Source organism: Dryobates pubescens, chromosome 12 (genome assembly GCF_014839835.1).
Source record: "Dryobates pubescens isolate bDryPub1 chromosome 12, bDryPub1.pri, whole genome shotgun sequence".
In the NCBI taxonomy this organism is placed as follows: Eukaryota; Metazoa; Chordata; class Aves; order Piciformes; family Picidae; genus Dryobates; species Dryobates pubescens.
The window spans coordinates 33,979,816-34,002,191 of NC_071623.1; the positions used below are offsets into that span (position 1 = coordinate 33,979,816).

Genomic DNA, 22,376 nt, shown 5'->3' on the forward strand with positions numbered 1-22,376 from the left:
GATTCAGGAGGGTCAGGCCTGGGCAGCAAGGAATGCACAGCAGTGACAGAGAAGTGAGGCTTGGAGAACGCTGCCTGGGATCCACGTGCAACAAAACTGTCTGGTGGCCTCACCACCAGGGGTGGGGTACGAATCACTCAGGGAAGAGGAGGGTCACACACAGAGCATGATGACAAAACCATCTCCTGCCATGGTATCAGCCTTGACATTCAACCCCAGCCACGCGAACGCCCACGAGATGACTTGCCAAAGGGAAGAGCAGCAACAGCACAAAGGAGGGAGACAAAATCAGTCTCTGTGCATCCAAAAGCACAATTCAAATAAAGCATTGTTACAAGAGAATAACACAATAGTAGTCACAAGAGAGAGTGAACAAATATCAAAGAGCAAACAAGAGGCAGGCAACAAGCAGGCATCCCCAGTACCTAGGAGCAATAGAAGAGGAGCTCTGGAGCATCTTCAAAGCCTTGTCAGCATTTGGGGGAAAACATCCTTGGTGCCAGCTCGACAGAAAAAGAGTTATTTACAACCAGGCAACATTCACTGTGCCTGCAAAAACCTTCCCTCTTTGGACTTCTTATTGCTCTTTCTTCAGACTCCTGTTTGATCCTGAGGAGAAGTGCAGTTTCTGCCTGCACCCTGTGAAGAGCCAGCACAGGTAGCAGCAAGGGCAGGGTAATGAAAGGCCAAGGCAGCAGCCAAAAGCACAGAATAGACTCCCCCCTAGCTCAGGACAGACAGCCTGGGACATCTCCAAGCCAAGGAACAAAGCAGCAGTGCTCAGAACCATTGAGAGGAAGCTCTGCAGCAGCAAGTGAATCAGTGGCTTGGCTGCAGGAGCTGAAGCTGATGTGCAGGTGGAGATGTGAGAGGGCAGCACTGACCTAGGTGCTTCAATGACTTGTGATGTGTTTGTTCATGGCAGCAAGTAACCTTCTTTTCCCCCCATTGTTTTTACTTCCTCGCTCACATGAGCTCAGGACCACCAGCGAGCCCCTCCAGCACCATCTGAGGGATGTGAAATGGCAAGAGGAAGCTGGACTGTGCTGAAGCCTTCAGTGTGCTACACGTGTTTCTACTCTTACCTGTGTAACAGCACAAGCAAGCACAGGCACCCATGTCACAGGGAACAGCAGCTGGCACCTGCAGTGGCTCAAGTGCCACAAACATGTCTGGTCATTGAATCAGACTCTGCCTGACCAGCTTGCCACAAGCTATGGCTGTTGGCTTGGATAGGAATGACTAAACAACATTATCCACCCTCTGGAAAGAAAACAGAGGAAGAAATGGCTTCAGCAGCACTGTGTGAGAGCAGCCCAAGAGCTGGGTGTTACTGGAGGCCCTGACGCTGCTGCGCCCTGGGGACAGCTGAGGCTCCCGCAGCCCAGCAGAGGCAGTTTGGTTTTGCACAATGTCATTTGGACAACATCATTACAGAATGTTTCACAATTAATTACATGCTAACAGCAGCTTCTGTCCCCTGTGGAGAGCAGGATTAATTGGGTCAGCTGTAAGCACGCATTCCATGGCTGCTGCTGCTGCTGAGCACTTGCCCATCTCACCGCTGTGCCAGGTAATGTCGCACCACCGTGTCCCAGGCGCTGCAGATCTGCAGGGCACACACAGCTGCCAGGCCACGCAGCTGAGCTGCTATGCTCAGCCTGCACTGTGCCTGGCTGGAGCTGCTCAGCCCTTTCATTCTCCTGCAGAAACACTAATTTCTGTTTACTCAGGTTGAAATACTCTGCAGTTGAAAATCAAGCTTGAGACAGAAGTCAGAGCTGGTAGGAAGTGTCACGACCACAACGCTGGCAATGTGGAGTCAGAAACTGCTCTCCCAGGTGTCTTCATCCCTCACTGCAAAGAGGACCTGACCCTCCCTCACTGCAAAGAGAACCTGTCCAGCACTGCAGTGAGAAACCCTGAGAGCAGGGCCACATTGGCTGCTGCCTCTGAGCAGGGCAAGACGCTGGGCAGGCTACCTATAGGTACCTATAAAGAACAAAGCAGCCCAATTCAGGGCCAAGTTGTTTCCTTGGTCCTTGTGCAGCTTATGCCTAAATCTGGAGCTTTTCACTCTCTTTCTAGGGTCTTGGGTAGGGGCAGCTGAGGTTAACCAAACTCCTCCTGAAGTCCACTTTCTCCATGTTTTATCACAAAGCACACATTTGACAAGTTTTGCACTGGCTTTCCCACACACACACGAAATGAAGTGTGGCAGAACACGGCCAGACAGGGAAAACAAAAGCTTGTGCCTGTGGCAGACAGCTCTTGAAGATCTATTTCTTGTTGCTTGAAGAACCCAAACCAGGACCATTGTTTCCTGTGTCTTTCTGGCTTCCCCTGCCCTGCTTTCAGGTTGCACTCTTTCCCAGGTAGAATAGCACAGCAGCACCCAGCTAGAGAGCTGCTTTCATGCTCTGCCAATCCAGAGCTCGTTGCTGGTGTGGTGCTGCTGCTGTTCACAAGTAACCAGCAGGACAAACTCACTCAACCGCAGAGCAAACTTCAGTGCCCAAGGCTTGTCAGTTCAGAGCCGATCCTCCCAGCCCCTGCCCACCAAGCAGGTACAAGAGAGGACTAAGAGTCTCTAAGGCAAACCAGTGCTGTGGAGCAAACAGCAGCAGCTTTGTCAAGTGCTCCTTCTGCAGCCCTGCCTGTGTCTGGGGGTGCAGCACACAGCCACTGTGTCACCTCAGTGCTGAAACATTGACACATTACTGCTCTGGAACACCTTACAGTGCTCACAGCCTGTGCATATCTTGTGGAACACTAAGGGGTAATTTGCTGAAGTGTTTGCAATCTGCCCAACACAAGCCAGCCCCTGTCCTAGCTGGTGCTTGGTGACATGCCTGGGCTCTACAGCCTGAGTGTGCCTCCTGCCCCCACAGAGCACTCTGGGCTGCCCTGCTCTGATCCTTTCAGTGGGTATAAAGATTCTCCATTCTGCAACCAGCTTCAACAACATTCTGCCCTACCAACTCCCCATTATTTCCCCACTTCTCTGCTTTCCACCACCCCTAGACCAGCCATTTTCCCCTGTCCTCAGTGTCTGTGCCTTTGTTGTTGCTGCAGTTTGGGTGTTTTGCTTTAATTACTTTTTTGTTTATTCCCCTCAGAAATTATAATTGGGTCTTCTGATTTTGTTCTCTTGGCTTTGCCTCTGTCCTGGTACCTGGATTCTGTCACTTCAGCTTATGCACATGCTCTCTCTCATCTTGCTTCATCAGCTCTGGCTTTGGAGGCCTCTCTCAGGAGCTGGTATTGCATCTCCCATACATTGCTCTGCCTCTGGTTACAGAGTGATCAGCATGCACAGATTTCTGGGTTTCAGCATTCCCTCCCTTGCAGTCTAAGTATCCTTTCTGTCTTCTGCTTCTTGGTTTGAGGTGACAAACCTACTCCATGTAGTCCATCATCCTATTGTGTTTCAGGCTGCTAAACACATGAAACACAGATACTTGTTTTGAGGATTTTACCTTCCCTCCTCCAATAAGGGAGGGCAAAGCTTCTGTTGTACTTTTCATCACATTTCTAGACATCATTAATACAAACCAACTTCTTCTTCCACTGTTTCTTTTAACTGGAAAATCTGCACTTCCAGTAAGCTTAGTCTGTCCACCTGAACAGACTGCTCTAACCAGAATTGTTTGATCCATTGCTTGGATAAAAGAAGCTGAGCTGCCTCTGTTCCAGCTGCCACTCTTTCTCTGGGGACTGCTGGTTCCCTTTGGACTTGTGGCCAGAGCAGGACTAAGGATTTATGGAAAGAATTTTTCTGGTTATACTTCAGTTTAAATATTTAAGCTTACTGTAGCAAGTCCATTTAATACACAACACTTGGACTGATGTCAGCTGGGGCCCTTCCCAGTCTCTTCATGCGCACAAAAAAAGACAGAGGAGGACATTCAGATGAAGTTGGAAGGCAACACGTTCAGATGTATTGTGCTTCACTGCTCCTCTGCACTCCTGTGTGGGGCTATAACCTCAAGCTAAATGATCATTGTGGTGTATTTCTCTTCTAGTGGGCTTCCCCCCACAGTTACATTAAAGTGCTAATGCAGTTGCCCTGGAGAAACAGAGTGAACCGCAGTACCTTGAGGGTGTTTATCTATGGCACAAGCTGCTCTTTAATCCCTTAAGGAAGCAAGATGGGAGGGAAGGAGGGAAGGAGGGAGGGAGTGAAAGCCATTCAGCCTCAGATTCCAGTTTTTCACAATGGAAGTTGTGTGCTTGAACTCACCCAGTGAGCACCAAAAATAGCTGAGTAAAAAGGGCTTTCCTTGAGCATTTCATTATGCACAGGATGCGGCACCTTACATAACACCCAGCACGGCACTCGGGGATGCTGGAGGGCAAACACCTCCCCCAGGGACAGCAGGACCAAGGGGTTCCAAACACAGCCAGGCTGAAGGCACTGATTTATTTCAGATGGGCAAGTCTCCACCAACTTGGGAAACCACGTGGGGCTCTGAGAGAGGGGTTTCATATGACTGAACTGGCAGAGAGGGCCTTTGGAAATCAGCATGACTCAGAGTGCCTCTGCTCCTGTGGACAGGTGCAAATGCTGCAGCGTTTGGAAAGCTGCAGTGGCTCTGGGCACTTGGGGTCCCCACCTCACCAGCAGCAGCTCCATCCAGACATTAGCACTTCCCAGAACCACTCGACCAGCGGCTGCATGGAGCTGTCCCCTGCTGCTGCAACCAGTCTCAGTTCCAGCTCCTTCATTCCAGAGCAGCACTGGTGCCTTCCTCTGCCCATCTGCATGCATGGAAACCCCGCTGGCTGCAGCAGTGCCATCTGTATTGCTGTGTTCCCTGCACAGGGCAGTCAGTTCTGTCACAGACACCAGCTGCACAGGTTTTTGTTCAGGCTACAAAGTATTGCCTTTAACACTACCTGTCCCAAATGAGCCCTTGCTCCTGGTACTGCTTTTAACACCAACTGTCCCGACCTGATCCCCTGTCCCTGGTCTCAGTGGCACCCATCACAGATGTCACATACAAAGCCATCTTTGAGATGATGCTATGCACAGCAGTGTGCTGTGACTCATTTTGACAGCTGATAATCACTGTTTTCAGTGAGGGATGATTGAAGCTATGTAAACAGAGTTCTGCTTCCCTGGAAACTCATCATCCTGAACAACAAGCAACTCTTGTTTGATTTTTTTGACTGTTACACATCATGTTTTCAGCATAAGCCATTTTCTTCCAGGTGATCTGACACTCTGCAGATTCAGGTTTGAATACAATGAAACTCTGCTGCCTCCTCAGCACCACCAGACTCGTGGCTCCTGCAGACCGTACTCCCTTTATGCACAAAGCAGCACCATGATATACACCAAGCAGGCTACCAGAGTGTCCACTAAGAGTGTCCAACAGATCCAGGGAGGTTCCCCTCTGCTCTGCCCTGGTGAGACCCGACCTGGAATATTGCATCCAGCTCGGGGTTCCCCAGTTCAGGAGGGACAGGGATCTACTGGAGAGATTCCAACAGAGGGCTACAAGGATACTGAAGGGACTGGAGCATGTGCCTTATGAGAGCCCTGGGGCTTTTTAGTCTGGAGCGGAGAAGACTGAGGGGGGATCTGATCAATGCCTATCAATAGCTGAGGGCTGGGGGTGAGGAAGGAAGGGACAGGGACAGTGCTCAGTTGCACCCTGGAATAGGACAAGGGGCAGTGGATAGAAACTCCAGCATAGGAGGTTCCACCTCAACATGAGGAGGAACTTCATCACTATGAGGGAACAGGCTGCCCAGAGACGTTGTGGCGTCTCCTCTGGATCCTTTCCAGCCCTGTCTGGATGTTTTCTTGTGTGACCTGTGCTGGATTCCAAGGTCCTGCTCTGACAGGGGGGTTGGACTGTAAGATCTCCAGAAGTCCCTTCCAATCCCTAACCTCCTGTGAGCCTGTGATCCAATCTTTGGCTTTAGAGATCTGTCGGTCTCTGAAAGTGCCTTTGTGCTTCCATGCAATGAAGGCTGCAGCACTAAGAAGAACAAAAGCCAGCAAGAGCAAAATGAAAGAAGTGTCAGGGATCAAGGCTCTCAGAGCCGAGAACAGGATTTTCCTTGGTCTGTGTATCTTGCTGCTAAAGGCAGGCATCCTGCTCAGGTGTAGCTTAGTGCCTATTGTTTCTCTCCCCAGATTAGCAAGGAATGATGCAGTATAAATATTCAACCCCCCCTCTTTTACACTGTCACCTCTTGGCTATGATTTTAGATCACCATTCACAATAACCTCTTGATTCAGTAAGCAATATCTCAGCAAGTCCAGATCCTTGCTAGTGAGGTTTCTCATGGCACTGCAGGCTGTGCTGCTCTATTCCCTGCACATAAACATCCTTCCCTTAAGCAGAATGGCACTGAGCTGCAGCTATGGTAACACTGCTCCAGAAACCTTTGACTTCCTATTTCTCTTCTGATGCCCTTCTGTGGTGGGAATTGTCCAGAGCAAATCAGAACCAGTGCAGCTCCAGCTCTTAGGGGTTTGCAGCAAAAGGCCTGCGACAGCATGGCCCCAGCTGCAGGCTGCCCTGGCTGTGTGTGCAGCATCCAATTGCAGGAGAGGGTTCTGCAGGCCTGCCTTAGAGAGGATAACCAGGCCTTACCCAGACCTTGGCTGGGTTACCAGCCTTTGGGACTGACCAGACACAGCTCTGAGTACTTGCTTAGGCTGGTTTTGTAGTGCTATGGCTTCAGCTGCCCAGTGGCCCTGCAGCATGCCTGGTCACATCCTCTGGAGGCACTGAGTGTTGTGTTTAATGTTCAGTTTTGCACATGTGCAAGTAGGATTTTTTTTTTCCCCACAGCAGAAAGTATCCATCAATGAAGGTTCTCTTCTGCTGCTTGATCTGATAGCTCTGCAAGTGAACAATTCCTTGCACTGCAAACCTCTATCTTAGCTTTGCTGTGTAACATGAACTGTGAAGGTTTGCTTTGCTTTTGGAAGCTGCCAGCTCCCCTTACAGTGCACACAGTACCTACCAAATCATCTGTGCAGTCTCATGGATCTACAGAGCTTGCTGAAAGCCAGGGGCCCCTTACAGCTCAGAGGCTGCTCAGGCAATGTTTTGGTTCTGGGAAATCAGATCCTGAAAAATTTAAATCTTTAAGTGAATGCATTTCATTTCTCAGCCACCTGTACTGAGCACAGGGAGCTAATTCCTCTCTCCATCGCTGATTTTATTGCCTCCACAACTCACCCATAATCTGGATTTATCAGCTGCTATCATATTGCTTCTGATCTGCTATACATTACAGCATGGAAAAGATTTCAGCCCCTTGGCTCTTCTCCAAGCAAATAAAAGCAAACCAATGAAATACTTTTTTCCATTCACAGCTATTCATACTCCACTAAGCAGGGCTCAGGGAATCACGAGAGGAACACTGCAGGTTGATGGCTCAGGAGTCAGTAGCAGACCAGGGGAAATGCATTGCATTGTGCATACCACATGGTGCTGGAATGCACTCACCTGAAAGGTGGCACAACGGGGCATTCACTGCCTCGAGGCATTGCCCTGTGCTCTGTCCCCCATCCACCCTGTGTCTGTACAGGACCATGCACTTTCCTTGGGAGGTTTGGAATGGAGGAGGCACAGGCCAGCCAGGGGCAAAGGCACGGGGACAGGTGACAGGAATGTACAAGATGACACTGCTGCTCATGCTGGGGACAGGGCTGTGTGCTCGGTGAGGAGAGTCAGCAGAGAGAGCACGGGAGGCTGCTGGCGATGCCATCAAAGCAACGTGTGCTGCTTGATGCCATCACCGCAGCAAAGGCCTCTCCTGCTTCCCTCTCTCACTGCAGCGTTACCCTCGGGCCGGGGTGGCCGCTCTGGTTCCCTGTGCCGTACGCCGAGGGCGCTGTGCTCCGCAAACCGTTCAGGCGCCGCACCGGCTCCACGCTCCCACTGCCCGGGGGCACAGTCTGTGCCTGTCCCCAGGGCGCCAGGCAAGCAGCACAGAGGCAGCACACAACAGAGAGAAGAGTGCCTGGTTAGAGAGGGCCGCCACGTAAAACAGCAGCAGAGAATAGAGTAGAATAGAATAGAATAGAACAGAATAGAATAGAATAGACCAGGTTGGAAGAGACCCTCAAAATCATCATGTCCAACCTATCATCCAACACCACCCAACCAACTAACCCATGCAACCAAGCATCCTGTCAAGCCTCGTCCTGAACACCTCCCCAGTGATGGTGACTCCACCACCTCCCTGGGCAGCCCATTCCAATGTGCAATCACTCTCTCTGTGTAGAACTTCCTCCTAACCTCCAGCCTAAACCTCTCCTGGCACAGATTGAGACTGTGTCCTCTTGTTCTGCTGCTGGTTGCCTGGGAAAAGAGACCAGCCCCCACCTGGCTACAACCTCCCTTTAAGGTAGTTGCAGACAGCAATGAGGTCTCCCCTGAGCCTCCTTTTCTCCAGGCTAAGCAACCCCAGCTCCCTCAGCCTCTCCTCCTAGAGCTGTGTTCCAAGCCCCTCCCCAGCTTTGTTGCCCTTCTCTGGACTCATTCCAGCAAGTCAACCTCCTTCCTAAACTGAGGGGCCCAGAACTGGACACAGTACTCGAGGTGTGGCCTAACCAGTGCAGTGTACAGGGGGCAGAATGACCTCCCTGCTCCTGCTGGCCACACTGTTCCTGATGCAGGCCAGGATGCCATTGGCCCTCTTGGCTGCCTGGGCACACTGCAGGCTCATGTTCAGCCTACTATCAGCCAGTACCCCAGGTCCCTCTCTGCCTGGCCGCTCTCCAGCCACTCAAAGGATCCTGAGAACAGCCCCAGGGCAGAGGGGCAGAAACCCCCTCCCAAACAGACAGCCTCAGCAGCTTTGTTCCCTGCTTTGGAATCTGTGCCCCCAGCCTCACAGGGCAAACTGAAGCAATCCTGAGCAAAGAGGGGACACTGACTCCAGCAGAGCATTCCTTCCTGCTCAGGGAAGGCATTGCCCATTGCAAAGAACCCATGCAGCTGGCGTAGGACAAGTACAGATCTTCTGGTGAGCTGTTTCAAAATAACTTCCTTTTAATGGCCACCAGAATGAGCAAGTGTCTAAAACCACTTCTATGGACCAAAACCTCACTGATGTTCTGTGATGCTGTTGGATGCTGTTGCTGACCAATGGCCCAGTGGAGTCTGCTTGTCTGGATTTGTATCTCTGAAGAAGGTATTGGATCCTAAACTGAAACTGTGGACCCCATACATCAGCTTCTGATGCTGCCATGCTGGTCTTGGAAACACAGACTTCCAGTAGCAGTGCATCTGGAATGTGTACCTGCAGACAGCCAAAAGCATTTCCCTCCCTCTCCTGTAATCTAATCTTAATGGGAATCTCAATTCACCTGACAATGATATTAAAGCAGGGAGCAGCCCTGGATTGCCTCTCAGAGCACCCATCACATATTACATTAGCTACAGAGCACTTACTAGACAAACCTGTCCAAGCACAAACACCCTCTGCCATTGCTGTCATCCCTGGCAAAGGGAATCATTATTTGTGGCTAGAAGCACTTGTGCAGCTCAAACAAATATTTACTTCACCTAAGAAATACAAACCCCTCCATGTTTCTACTGCTCCTGAAAGCCAGAGACATAGGTAAAGGAGGAGTAAGACTTTGTAATGGTGGAAATGATCATAACTGGACTAAAACTCAATGTAATGTCCTTTTTTGTCTATTTCCTAAGGTACCAGGAATATGAACAGGCTTCCTAAACATAGTTCTAGGCAAATCTCCATGTTTAAAGCAAGCCTCTCCTAGAGGTCAGTGCCTGGTACCAGGTGGGGTGATAATGATACTTGCAGACAGGCCACGTTCTCTTCAAAGACTGAAGCTGGTATCAGCAAGAGGCTGTGAACAATCCAGAGAGGAAATCCTCCTAATCCTTCTCTTTTTCAAAATGCAGCTCTCCTGGCTTTAGCTGGGCAGGACACCAGCTGCTGGTGCTTGGACGGCCAGGGCAGAACTGCCAGGCAGAGCCATGGCTGCTCTAAGGCATCTCCTGTTTTAGCAGCACCAGTTAGGGCAGCACAAGAAAAGGCAGGCGTGTGCTGATGCCAGCAAATAGGGCTGACACCATACTGGTCCTCTCTGTGCCAGTGCTTCCAACAGTTCCTCCTCCACTGGTGGGTGCCACATGGCAGCACAGGATTTGTAAAGGCAGAGCTGCCTCAGCCACTGCCAGCAGAGAGCAAAATCAGTGATTCATCTATGGATATTTATTGTTGGCCACTTCTCAGCTCTTTATCCAGGAGTGAATCACTCTAAAGGAAACCTTAGAATGAGGCTCCTGCAAGAAAGGTGCTGCAGCTGCACAGCAGCAGGCTGCCAGGGAAGACTCAGACACCCCACCAAAGAGAGCTGTACCTTGTTCTGTCTCCGCTGCCTCCTCCGCAGCCTCAGGAACTCCTTGTGCTGCCGCGACACAAAGTTGACTGCTGCGTATTCCAGCAGCGCAGCAAAGACAAAGAGAAGGCACACAGCCATCCAGATGTCAATAGCTTTCACATAGGAGACCTGGGGAGAGACAGGGCACATGTTACATTTCAAGCTGCTTCAGAAGCTGAAGAGGATGATGTGAAACAAGAAGCACATTTCTGCACGGCGGCAGTCACAGCTGTCTCTGGGGTGGGAGTCCCCTGGGGCTCATTTGGTTACTGGCCTATAGCAAACCAACCACCCAGCTCTGAATGGAATGGTGGCAACAGAGTGCAAGGTGTGGACCTTCAGGAGAAGAATCAGCATTGGTTTAACAAAGCACAAGAGCCCTGATGATCACAACCACAGCTCAGCAGAAGGGATACAGATACCGGCTGGGGTGCAATACCTGTTGGAAAGTGTGGAGTTATCAGCTCTTCCATCTTTGGGGAGCCAATTACCATGGTGATTAGCTATGAATGACTGGAAGTAAACTCAGGGTACTCTATCCCATGGCTTGCTATGACTTTACTAAGTCCAGAGCCCAGCTGCTCTGCCTTTATCCAACACCTCTGTAAGAAAAATCAATCTTCACAGATATTATTTACTACAAATACCCAAACACCACCTGCCTCTGTTCTAGCAGAGCCTGTTCTGGTGTGAACTGACTGCTCCACCATCAGATCAGATCTATTACGGCACTACAATGTCACAGGGGTTTATCACATCACCCACAGTGAGCTAGGCAGGAGCAAATGAATGAGCTCCACACTGTGCACATCAAAGGTGCATTGTCCTGCATTTGGGCTCTGCCTTTCTTTGCAGTCTTGCAGTTATTAAGCAGAGATCTTATGATTAGGCAACAGCAGGTTGTCTCTTGTTTATCAGCTGCTACATCCAGGGTGGAATTAAAATCATCTGACTTTTACTGCCTACAATAGACATGGGAACCAGCTGCCTAAGCTATTGTGATATAAATATTTGTGGTTACTTTGATACAAATCTTTCCATTTCAAGCTAAAAGAGGAGAGATTTAGACTGGATATGAGGAAGAAATTAATTACTGTGAGCATGGTGAGACACTGGAACAGGTTGCCCAGAGAAGGTGTGTATGCCTCCTTCCTGGACATGTCCAGGGCCAGGCTGGGTGGGTGTTGAGCAATGTAGCTTTAGTAGAAGCTGTTCCTGTCCATGTCAGGGACATTGAAACTAAAGGATCTTTGAGGTCCCTTCCAACCCAACCCATTCTTTGAGTCTATGAAACCAAGGAATGAAGAAAACCAAGCATTGCTAGGATGCAATGCATTTGGACTGTTCTAGAGGTCTTCTCCAGGACACTGGTAATAACCAAGCAGTGCATCTTCAGCTGCATGTCTGCAAAGAGCTCAGAGTCACTGCTGAAGCACAGACACCAATGCCTACAAGAAAGCATCACACACTGCCTCATCACAGTCTGAAGCTGCGCATGGGGAGGTTCAGGCTGGATGTGAGGAAGAAGTTCTTTCCAGCAAGAGAGATTGGCCATTGGAATGTGCTGCCCAGGGAGGTGGTGGAGTCACCATCACTGGAGATGTTTAGGAAGAGCCTGAATGAGGCACTTGGTGCCATGGTTTAGTTGATTAGATGGTGCTGGGTGACAGGTTGGACTTCATGATCTCAAAGGTCTTTTCCAACCTGGTTAATTCCCTCCCCTCCCCTCACCTCGCCTCGCCTCTATCAGGTACCTAGCCTCCACTTGCTGATCCAGCAGAGCACAAGGCTCCAGCACCAGCCCAACCAGTTCTCTAGAGAGGTCTCAGGTACCCAGGGTCACCTCAGGTGGCACCAACATGCCACTGAATCCAGACAAGCCAAATGAGCTGACAAGCACAAGCTGAGGAGGAGGAGAAGGATTGGGCAGGCTGCAGTGGCACTGTGGATCTGTGCTCTTCAATTAGACACCCAGCAGGTGTCCCACACCTTGAACACTGTACAAGTTACATCTCTGCTGAGCAGCTGTGAGCCCCCAACAGTGCTCCAGACACCCTGTGCCACAGAACTAGCCGCAGCCAGAATCAGCTCACAGCAATCTGTGCAAAATTCAGCTGAGCTTATATTTTCTGTCACCTCTCCTGAAGGGGCAGCTTCTTTTCCTTTACAAATGCCTTTAGGAGATGTGTTAGACAGGCACAAACAGCTGGGCTGTGCTGCCAGAGATAGCACAATGCAGGGAGCTAAAGCCATCAGAATCAGCACTTCTGACTGTGCCAATCCTGTCCTAGTGAGCTTATAGCAGGGAGGACAAATTACCAAAGGAAGCCCTGAGTTAGCCTTGCTGCTTTTGCACAGTGCTGCCATGAATGGTATCCACACATGTGCTGAGCCAGCTGGGTTATTTTAACTGCAGCCTGCTGGCCTGGACTCAGAGGATCCCAATACTCTTGGCAGGTGGCTAGCTTGGTTTATTGTTCAGCCACTGACATAGTGTGTAATAGCTTTAAATGAGGAAACAGAGAGCACAGACAGCTGGAGAGGTCCTGCCATGGGTGAAGTTGCCCCCTTGGTTTTCAGATCACTCCATGGAACTCTATCTGTGTACCCCCGTCATGTACAGTGATGGCACCCAAACCCCAATCCCCAATCCCCATGCCACCTTCTGAAGCCAGACCTATTTTCTAGCCACCCCTATGCATGGAAAATGATCTGGATCTGTTATACCAGGACTAGGAGGGCCTCATCCTGTGCCCTGAAGGGAGTACCCAGGTTTCAGACCTGCACTTTGGTTTCTCAAGCATGTACAAGGCAGGGGTTCAGAGGGTCTTGGGGGCTCTGCTTTAGCTGACTCTAGCCTGTGCCGTCCTTCGGCTAGGAAACGGTCACAGTTACGAAACTGCAGACTGATCTCCTGGTCTGGGGGCTAGGAACAGTCTCCCCTCCCTAGGTGCAAATCTTAAGCAGCAGAACATGAAGTCAGTCTCTGCCCCATGCCCTAAGCACAGGCAGGGGTGAGAGGCCTCACCACAGAGCATTTCATGGTGCTTCATCCCCTCAGCAAGGTGAGCACAGAAGCAATGTGGATTTGATCTGCACCTTCCAGGTGAGTGCTTCCAGGTGACTTGCTCCCCAGATGCTGTAGCTCCACTGCAGTGCCTCACATGCCAAGGAAATGCCTTTTTCTAGGAGCTTCTCAGCCATTCCTCACTTATCTCCACAGGCAGATCTCTGATCAGCAAGCTCCAGCGTACATCTCATTCCTAGGATCTTATTTTCCCTTTGCAGTGTACAAGGAACTTTTCTCATCTGATTTTCAGCTAATACTGCTGAGTGACACACTCGTGGTAGCTGGGGTCTGCCAAAACAATTTGTGATACCATAGGACATCACTGAGACTCATCAAACCATACTGTAGCTGCTGTGTCTGTGCTCCAGAGTCACCACTGTGGAAACTGTAGACCCTGACTGGTTTTGGAGAAGGTTTAATCTCACCTGCCTCAAACATGTTATACATATCTGGGGATTGTAATTAATGATAAGAAATAGCACCTCTAAGTGGAAGGTAGGGACCTGTACTACTCTCAGATGAACTGTGCCCTGAAAATGCCAGCCTCCCATTTTTGACCCAGACCTTGGGATGGCTGCTTCAGGTGTCTCTCTCTTTCTGGTGTATGTCAGCTTTAGTTAGATACAGCCTGTGAATCATCTGTCAGCACCTTGCTGTAACCCTGAGCAGAAAGAGCAGAGAAAACCAACTGACCCCAACAGGAGCCTGTCCAACAGAGGTTGCTGCCTGAGCGTTCACCACCTTGCCACAGCTTCACTTGCAGGGCAAGGGGGCAAGTTCTGCGTAATGCCACAGGTTCAGAGCTGGCATTTGGCAAACTAGCAAGTCTAAAAGGAACAATAGTGACGAGTGGTTTTGTTAAAGGTGTTTGACAAGAAGCCTGGCAGCAGGCTGGCTCCACTCCCCTTGCAGTGCTTCCACAAGTGGAGGTCTGGAGCTTGTTTCACCTTGCCCTGTTCAGAAAGCATGAGAAGATTTTCTTACCCTTTTCTTCTTCAAATAGTTGCTCCATTTTTTACCTCACATTGCAGAGCTTCCTCTCTGGTGTTGCCTGGAGGAAGGGGATTTAATGGCTCCCACCCACAAAAACGTGAATGATAACAATTATCCAGGCAGGTTGTAAATGCCTTAGGGACAGCTAATGAGGGAACTTTTTCAGAGGGAGAGCTCACTGCACCAAGCCCCAAGTATGACAAACCTAAGCATAGGAAATGTGACAAGGCAAATGCTTTCCCTGCAAAATGCTCCTGACTTGTGATTTGGCCATCCCCACTACACAGATGAGAGACCTCTCTGCTCTGTGCAACACTGCTGCAGCATGACTGACCCCAGGGAAGCTCCTGGAAAAGCAAGTCCAAGGAGGATTGCACTGTCCATGCAGCCCTGCAAAGAGGAAACCCTTCCCAGTTCTTCTTTCAGCACTGTGTCTCTCTCACAGCTTCTCAGCCATGTGTCACCAGCAGAACCAGGCAGGTTCTTGTGGCAAGAAGCTGGGGGGAAAACATGGCCATGGGTCCTGCAGCTGAGCAGCTGTCCTGTGTTGGTATTGGTGAATCAACCCCAATGTGAGCTCTGCTTCTGCTGCAGCACCAGCCTCAAGAGGCTGTGCAACCACCTGAACTCTCTGGTCCTGCTGAACAGGCGTGAAGGGGAAGTGCAGGCACCTCCATTCTCTCTTGGAGTTCTGCAATGCAAAACTAACTTCCATATCTTCACAGTATCACTAAGGTTGGAAGAGACCTCAAAGATCATCAAGTCCAACCTGTCACCGCAGACCTCATGAGTAGACCATGGCACCAAGTGCCACATCCAATCCCCTCCTGAACACCTCCAGGGATGGTGACTCCACCACCTCCCTGGGCAGCACATTCAATGATGAACAACTCTCTCGGTGAAGAACTTTCTCCTCACCTTGAGCCTAACCCCCCCCCCCCCAGCACAGCTTGAGACTGTGTCCTCTTGTTCTGGTGCTGGTTGTCTGGGAGAAGAGACCAACCCCTTTCTGGCTACAACCACCTTTCAGGTAGTTGTAGAGGGCAATGAGGTCACCCCCTGAGCCTCCTCTTCTCCAGCTAAACAAACCCCAGCTCCCTCAGCCTCTCCTCACAGGGCTGTGCTCAAGGCCTCTCCCCAGCCTTGTTGCCCTTCTCTGGACACATTCAAGTGTTTCAATGTCCTTCTTAAACTGAGGGGCCCAGAACTGGACACAGGACTAAATGTGCTGAAGATTAAAGAGATATTATCTACCAGTGTATCTAAAGTGAACTCATAAACTGTAAATACTCATCTGTATTATTTTAACTCTTGGGTTTTTTTCCCATGCAGCTTCCCTCTTTCCCTAGCAGTGAAGCAGCTGCAGTGAGACAATGATTGTTTGGGGAACTGAATAAAGAGTCCACTGTTTTTGGCTCAGACTCACCCTGCAGTGCAGGGTGCTCAGTCCCTGTTACCAGCCATGCACTCACTTGTTTTGGGTCCTAGACCACATAGAAAATAGCTTTGACTTGTGATGTGAAGCCCAAACACTCTGCCCTTGGCACAGTGCCACATTTGAGGGAAGACTTCTTTAAATAAGAACATTTTAAGCTAGTGGGAGGTGCTACAGCTGGACATTAAATCCTCCTGTGCAGTAAAAGAATCTCCTGGGGAAGAAAGTGTCAGAGAATTTTTCAGATTGGATATGTGTAAATAGGTAACTGAAAGTCAAAACTGCAACAGGAGTTATGCAAAACTCCCTTCCAGTAGCAGCCATTTCTGTTGCACCGAATTTCAGTATTTATAGAAAGAAAATGAAAAAGAAGAAGAAAACCACAAAACACTTCCCTGGAATTCAGTTCTCACCAAAATGACTGGATTTTGTGTCTTCAAATCTTGGATTCACAAATGAAGGGCTATCTCCTTCCTGTTTGTACAGCTGATGCTGCAAGCACCACTCCTGCTTTCATCACAGTTCCCAGGCAGAGAGGTTTCTGGATGACAACCTTGCTGCCAGCTGCTGTGACAAGGTTTAAAGTATTTTCTTTTTGTCTCACTCTGGATCTTTCTTTGCCCTCAAGTGTTTCACTCCCATCAAATGCTGTAATTCTAAAACAAATTCACCCTGTCTTTTCATATTACTCTGTTGTTGCAACACTTCACAGTTGATTATCCTTCACACCATGCAATTTTAGAGGGTCACAGCCTCCTGTATGGGTAGGGTCAGCAGGACTTTGTGTCTTAGAGGATGTGATGGCACAAACCAGAAAGTGTTCAAGGTTTCATCATGTGCAAAATTAATGCCTGGTAAAGGACTCTTCATGGAATCTTCAGGAGAAGGCAAGCAAAGAACAGCTCTGGGACTGCCTGTGCAAGGGGAGCTGCTTCTGCAGAGGAGGGAATTAGAATGAAGGGTTTGTGTGTAGTCAATGTTTGCCTCTCCAAGGCTTTCCATAATGCTCTTTGCAGTGGAAAATGGTTTGCAGTGTTTTGGCAGGAGCTGGTTCATCAAACAAGCCCTGTGGAAGCTGCAGGTGTCCTTCCCCAGCTCACTCACTGCATTGCTAGACACACTGGGAAGGCAACCATCCTGGCTGGTAACCTTTCCTCTCCAGCTGAAATGGGGTGAAAATCAAGCCCTAGATGTCACACTCTGGGACAAAACTACTACCCTTAGAGTGAAATTCCTGTCCTGAGATCACAGAATCACAGAATGGTTCAGGCTGGAAGGGAGCTCAGAGCTCATCTCCTCCAACCTCCCCACCATGCCCAGGCACACCTCTCAGCTAGACTCAGCTGCTCAAGGCCTGATCCAGCCTGGACTTGGAACACCCCCAGGGAGGAGGCAGCCACAGCCTCCCTGGACAACCTGTGCCAGGGAAAACAAATTTGATTTGATGGGTGAATAAAAAAATGTCAGCACTGGGTGACAGTGAAACAGTTTTTTTCAGTTATCCTAACAAAACAACTCTCTTTTTTAATTGGCAAAATACATTGTTGAAGTCTTTTCCCTTTTCCAGGAACATCTACTTCAGCTTCCCTTTTAAATGAGATGTTTCAGAACAAAACAAGAAACAGCAAGAAACAGTGAATTTTAAAACTCTGAAACAAACTCTCCCAGCCTCCCTCCATTACTTAGACTCCATCTGAAAGTCTCCACCTCACTCAGCAGGGACTCAGAAGTTGCTCCAGTCACTCAGAATTGCTTTTTTTTTCAGTGAATAAAGTATTCAGCCCAAGTCTGTGCTCTATTTCTACCCCTGGTTCTGCCAAGTCAGGAGACACTAAGCCTCCCACCCACTGCCAATGCACAGCTGAGCCCTGACTGCACTCCAGCCAGGCAAAGTGTGGAGGTAATTTATGAGTTGTTTTTTCCTTCAAAGATGAAGAAAAACTTTCTGCAAGTCCTTGAAGATATCTGTAAGTTAATGCAGTTACAAAGATACTCAGAGAGGGACCCGTGGCCAGGAGCAGAAGATGTGCTTCCAGCTGGGCAGCAGCACTCACAAACAAGGCTGAGAGCTGCGTCTGGTGTGGCAGCCAGCCCCAGGTGCTGCAGATACAGCAGAGGTTGGTTTGTTCGGTGCTACTCCCACTGGAGAGCATCAGCAGGATGCTCCTTACCTTCAGAGTGGGCCTGGCCCCCATGAAACAGCAGACATCACCCAAGACCCCTGCTGGACATGGCTAACACCTGAACCCGCCAATGCAGGGCTGAGGTGTGGTGCATCCTGCAGCTGTGGCTGAGGGAGCACGGAGCAGTGGCTGCTTGCCTGGGGCTGGCCTTTGGCAGCCTGCTGCCTGGTTCATGACACACTAAGCAAGCTTGTGTCCAGCCAAAGGGAGGCCAGAAGGGCAAACTGTCCTCTTCAGCAGGGGCCGTGTCTGCCCTTGCTTTATGATCCTTCCTCTCAAACAGAGCACTTCCACCTTTGACAGCCAGAGGATTGGTTACTGGGCTGGTGCAGGCAGGCCTGCTTGGCTGCCCTTCCCGAGGGCATCTGGAGCACTGGCATGTTCCTCACTTGTCCTTTTGTGCAGTCACTTGGTGTGGCTGCCTCATGCTTCCCATTCATGAGAATGCATTCTTTCTGTGCAGGAAAGTTCAGCAGGACCTACATTTCCACTTCAGCAGCCCTTGACTTCCTTGCCAGCACTGTGGTTGTTCTGTCAGACACATTCCGTACCCAAGGGAGCAGTAGCTTAAGGCAGCTTTCCTGACAAAGCAGGCTGCAGCTGGGGAAACAAAGGCTTGGGCTTTGGACACAAAGCTGGTGGTGCTGGTCCCCAGCTTGGGCTTTGTTGTGCACTGATTATGCAGGGACAGGCTGAGCCTTGCTGCTGGGCATGAAGTAGAACCAGCTGGAATGGCAACAAGAGTCAGCAGCCCACCTCTGCAGGCAGGTGGTGGGCTGTGTGCTGTGCCACTTCTCACCAAGGTGGCAATGAAGTGGAAATGTCTCCAGGCCAGGAGCTCAAGTCTAACTCAGGCCGCTGCAGAGACAGCTAACAAGGCAGCACAGATGGGAAACGATGAATTGTCTGGGAAAATGAGGTCCTGATGACCCTCCCCAAGAAGGCTGCATTCATGCCTCATAGGAAAGGGCAAAGTGGAGCGAGGAAGGAGCAGATTGGCATCAGGGTGCGCAAAGTCTGGGCTCAGAGCTGGACCAAATAATAAAGGGAGCAGTTATTTCTGTCTGCTTCTTTTCAGGGCCTTGTGGAAATGGATTTTGGAGAGAATCTAAACTACCAAAGAGACAGAGGGACAAGAATGCAAATTCCTCTGCTCATCATTAGTTAGGACCCTAGCATCCACCAGGGAACTGCTGACTTTTCCCATTACCCTGATCCTGAAAAACACACTGGGCAAGAATTGGTCAGAGGACTCCACCACTCCCAGCAGCTCAGCCACATGCTCAGCACCATATGGGAACAGAAATTTGTGGCTTTCTTCACTCTCCAGCCTCTCTCTGCCTGCTTGGCAAAGTGTCTGGACTAATGGCCAACAAAACCAGGCTCTGCCATGGTGTTGCAGGCAGCTAACCCCAGCTCAGCATGACAGCCAGGGGTGGCACAGCTTGGTCAGATATCAGACAAGCCAGTAAGGCACAGTCTGCACTCGAGCTGTCTCAGAGAGAGACCTGCAACATCAAGCACCAGCTTTTCACCATTAGTATTCTGCACAGCCCTGCTCTTTCCCTTGGTCCCACTTTGCCTTGTCTTCTCTCTTCAAGAAATTTGTCTTGAATAACAACTCACAACCACTGGACTAAGTCTTCTTTTTCCCTTCAAACCCAGCCAGATCACTGATAAAAATCTCAACAGTCAAAGGTAAAGATCCTCTGCCCCCACAAAGTGCCAGGGCTCCCTGCGTGTGCATGGACTCCCCACAGGCAACTCCAGTGCCCCCTCAATTAACCCTTCAGGTCTGGCTTGTGAATAAAGGCAGGCAGCAAAGCAAGCTCATGTTGCAGAAATAAAACAAATAATGCCCAAATTTGTGACATTTCCTGGGTATGGACCAGAGAAAGCAATCAACAGATTGGTGGAGTCACAGCTCTCAGTTTATGAAGGTGACAAACAAGGGATCAATGTCCCTGCTGCAGGGGAGCAGCTTCCTATTGTTAAGTAATCGAAAGGCATTCATCCCACAGAAACACCTCAGTACAAAGCTGAGAGCAGTGCAAATAGAGAGCTACATGTGGCTGCGTTAGGACTCGGGCCATACACTACCAGGCAGCCTTTGTAGCTGGAACAGCAATGCTAGGCTCAGGTCTGACTTACAAGTTTCTGTCTCTTCCTTCCTGGGGAAATCAACAGGCACTCCCTCAACAGTAAATCAAATTAAATGCCCACTTGACTGCTACAACTGAAGTGGCAAATTCTTCAGGGGATGAGAGCCTGGGTAGAAAACAGTCGCCAAGGAAAAAGAAAACTGAGGAAGAACAAAGAGGAGCCACAAAGCCCTGACTGCTAGCAAGAACTGCTGGCAGGGGTGTGAAGCAGTCTCATTAAATCCACAGAGGGAGGAACATGCTTGTGCTTAGCAAAGGGACACCTGTAGTTAAGATTCATTCGTGGAAGCCAGTGTGGTGTCCACCTGAATGCAGCCTGTGCCCACTGTAAAATGCCAGCTGCTCTGCTCTGACTGCAGGCTCTGAAGTGTTTGCTTGTTCCTCCAGACAAAGCAAGCATTAACTCAGCTTCAGAAAAACCTTTGCATTTCCTCAGACACCTCAAAAGTGTAACCTGCATCCAGCTCAGCCACAGCCCTGCCAGGAGCACTTACTGCCTCTGCCACCTGGTTAGGAACAGTTGCACCGAACTGCATTCTTTGACCTCTGAAGAGCTGCCTGACTCACTGCCTAGCTTTAGGCAGCCAGGGGTTTGTTCCTGCAGCAGTGGGAACAGCTCTCTCCTGCAAGCAGGGAAGAATCACAGAGCTGGCAAAGGGCAGTGCAGCTCCCGTGGTCAATACCAAGATGGTTTGCACTGTTTGCAAATTCCCAGGTATCATTTTTCCATTGGGTAGCATGAAAGCTGTGATAAAGCTCAGGTGACTGCAGAACACTCTACAACATCCTCTGTGTGCTGTATCTCCTACTCGTGTTACAGCTACGTGAACCATTAAGAGTGATCCAACTCACTGAACCAAACAACAAACACTCAGACTAGAGGAAGGCTGCCCGGGGCCATTTGCCTTCCTCCTCTCACTCTTGTCTCTGTTCTTTGTGGAGAGAGTTGGGTTTCTAACCTCCCCTAAGGTTATACTCCTAAATTCCAGATTCTTTGTGTAATTTGGTGGGGAAAAGCATCTGCTTATTTTTGTGACTGCCAGTCTCTCTGGATTAGAGATGGCTAACACAAACTAATCCTCTGGCCAGGGGAAGTTGCCCTGCCAATACTAAATATAACATGAGACTAAACTACTGAGATTGGGATGGTTCATTACACTACTCAGTGGCTCCACATGCTCGTTTCTTCACTAGGACCTGAGCAGTTGCTATTCCCAAACCATTTCACATTCTTAAAGATTCTTTTGGGTCTGTATTCTGAATTGCTACTCTGCCTGATTAAATTGGAAGGGGGGAAAAAAAACCACCAACCACCTTTATTTGTGGATAATTGGAGCAATGTGTAACTAACAACAACGGTGAAACAAATAACCCATATATGCAGGCCAGCAAAACCTTTGCTTTCTATCTTTGGTGGAAAAAAATAAAAGGGATTTTTAAACAACAACGACACCAAAAAATCTCTCTAAAAAACCCCAAGCTGACATCAAAGAAAACACAGGCTCAGGAGGGATAAGACGGTCCACTTCCAGTTGCAAGTGTGAATGAGTCGTGTTTGATATACAGTAAAGCACTTAAGGAAAGGCAGAACTGAAAGAGGATGTACAATGGGAATAATGGAAAATGGCAAAGGTGAAAATGTACATAGCAGAAAACTGATGGTCTGAATAGGAATGAGCAGAAGAAAGGAAAGGGGATAAAGAAGGCAGGTTGAAGGAAAGAAAAGGGAATTCAAGTAAAGGGGAAGGAACAGCAGCATTTAGCAGGATTCATGCAAAGATGTCTATTTGCATTTAAATTTCACTGACTCATTCCCATATTCTAAGGGCTCAGAGCTGCCACGGTGACACCAAGGTAGCTGTCACACACCCAGCATCATTCAGACTCTTGGGCTCAGGACTTTCAGTCAAGGCAGGCTGTGGTGAACCACAGCTTGCATGCTCAGACCACTACTGTGGGGAAGGTTTGATGCTTAGGATGCCACAGAAAGCCAGGGGCTTCCTTGTTTCCCAGGGACTCTTCCAACCAAGGACCCACCTGACCCATTCTGGAGGTCCCACTAACCAGCTCCTGCACCTCCCCCTTGGAAAGAAATGGCTGGGACTGGGGGCTTACATTTTGTGGTGGGAGCAGACTCACACAGGAG

General features: G+C 49.5%; 1 protein-coding gene across 10 annotated transcripts in view; it reads right to left on the reverse strand.

Moving 5' to 3' along the window:
• GLRA2 (glycine receptor alpha 2) overlaps positions 1-22,376 on the reverse strand; it is a 103,415-nt gene that overhangs the window by 18,644 nt on the left and 62,395 nt on the right. For all 10 annotated transcript variants that reach the window (XM_054165972.1, XM_009898070.2, XM_054165971.1 and 7 more), the window contains one exon: positions 10,367-10,516. In XM_054165972.1, the coding sequence (XP_054021947.1) occupies positions 10,367-10,516 (150 nt within the window). The remainder of the gene's footprint in view (positions 1-10,366; positions 10,517-22,376) is intronic.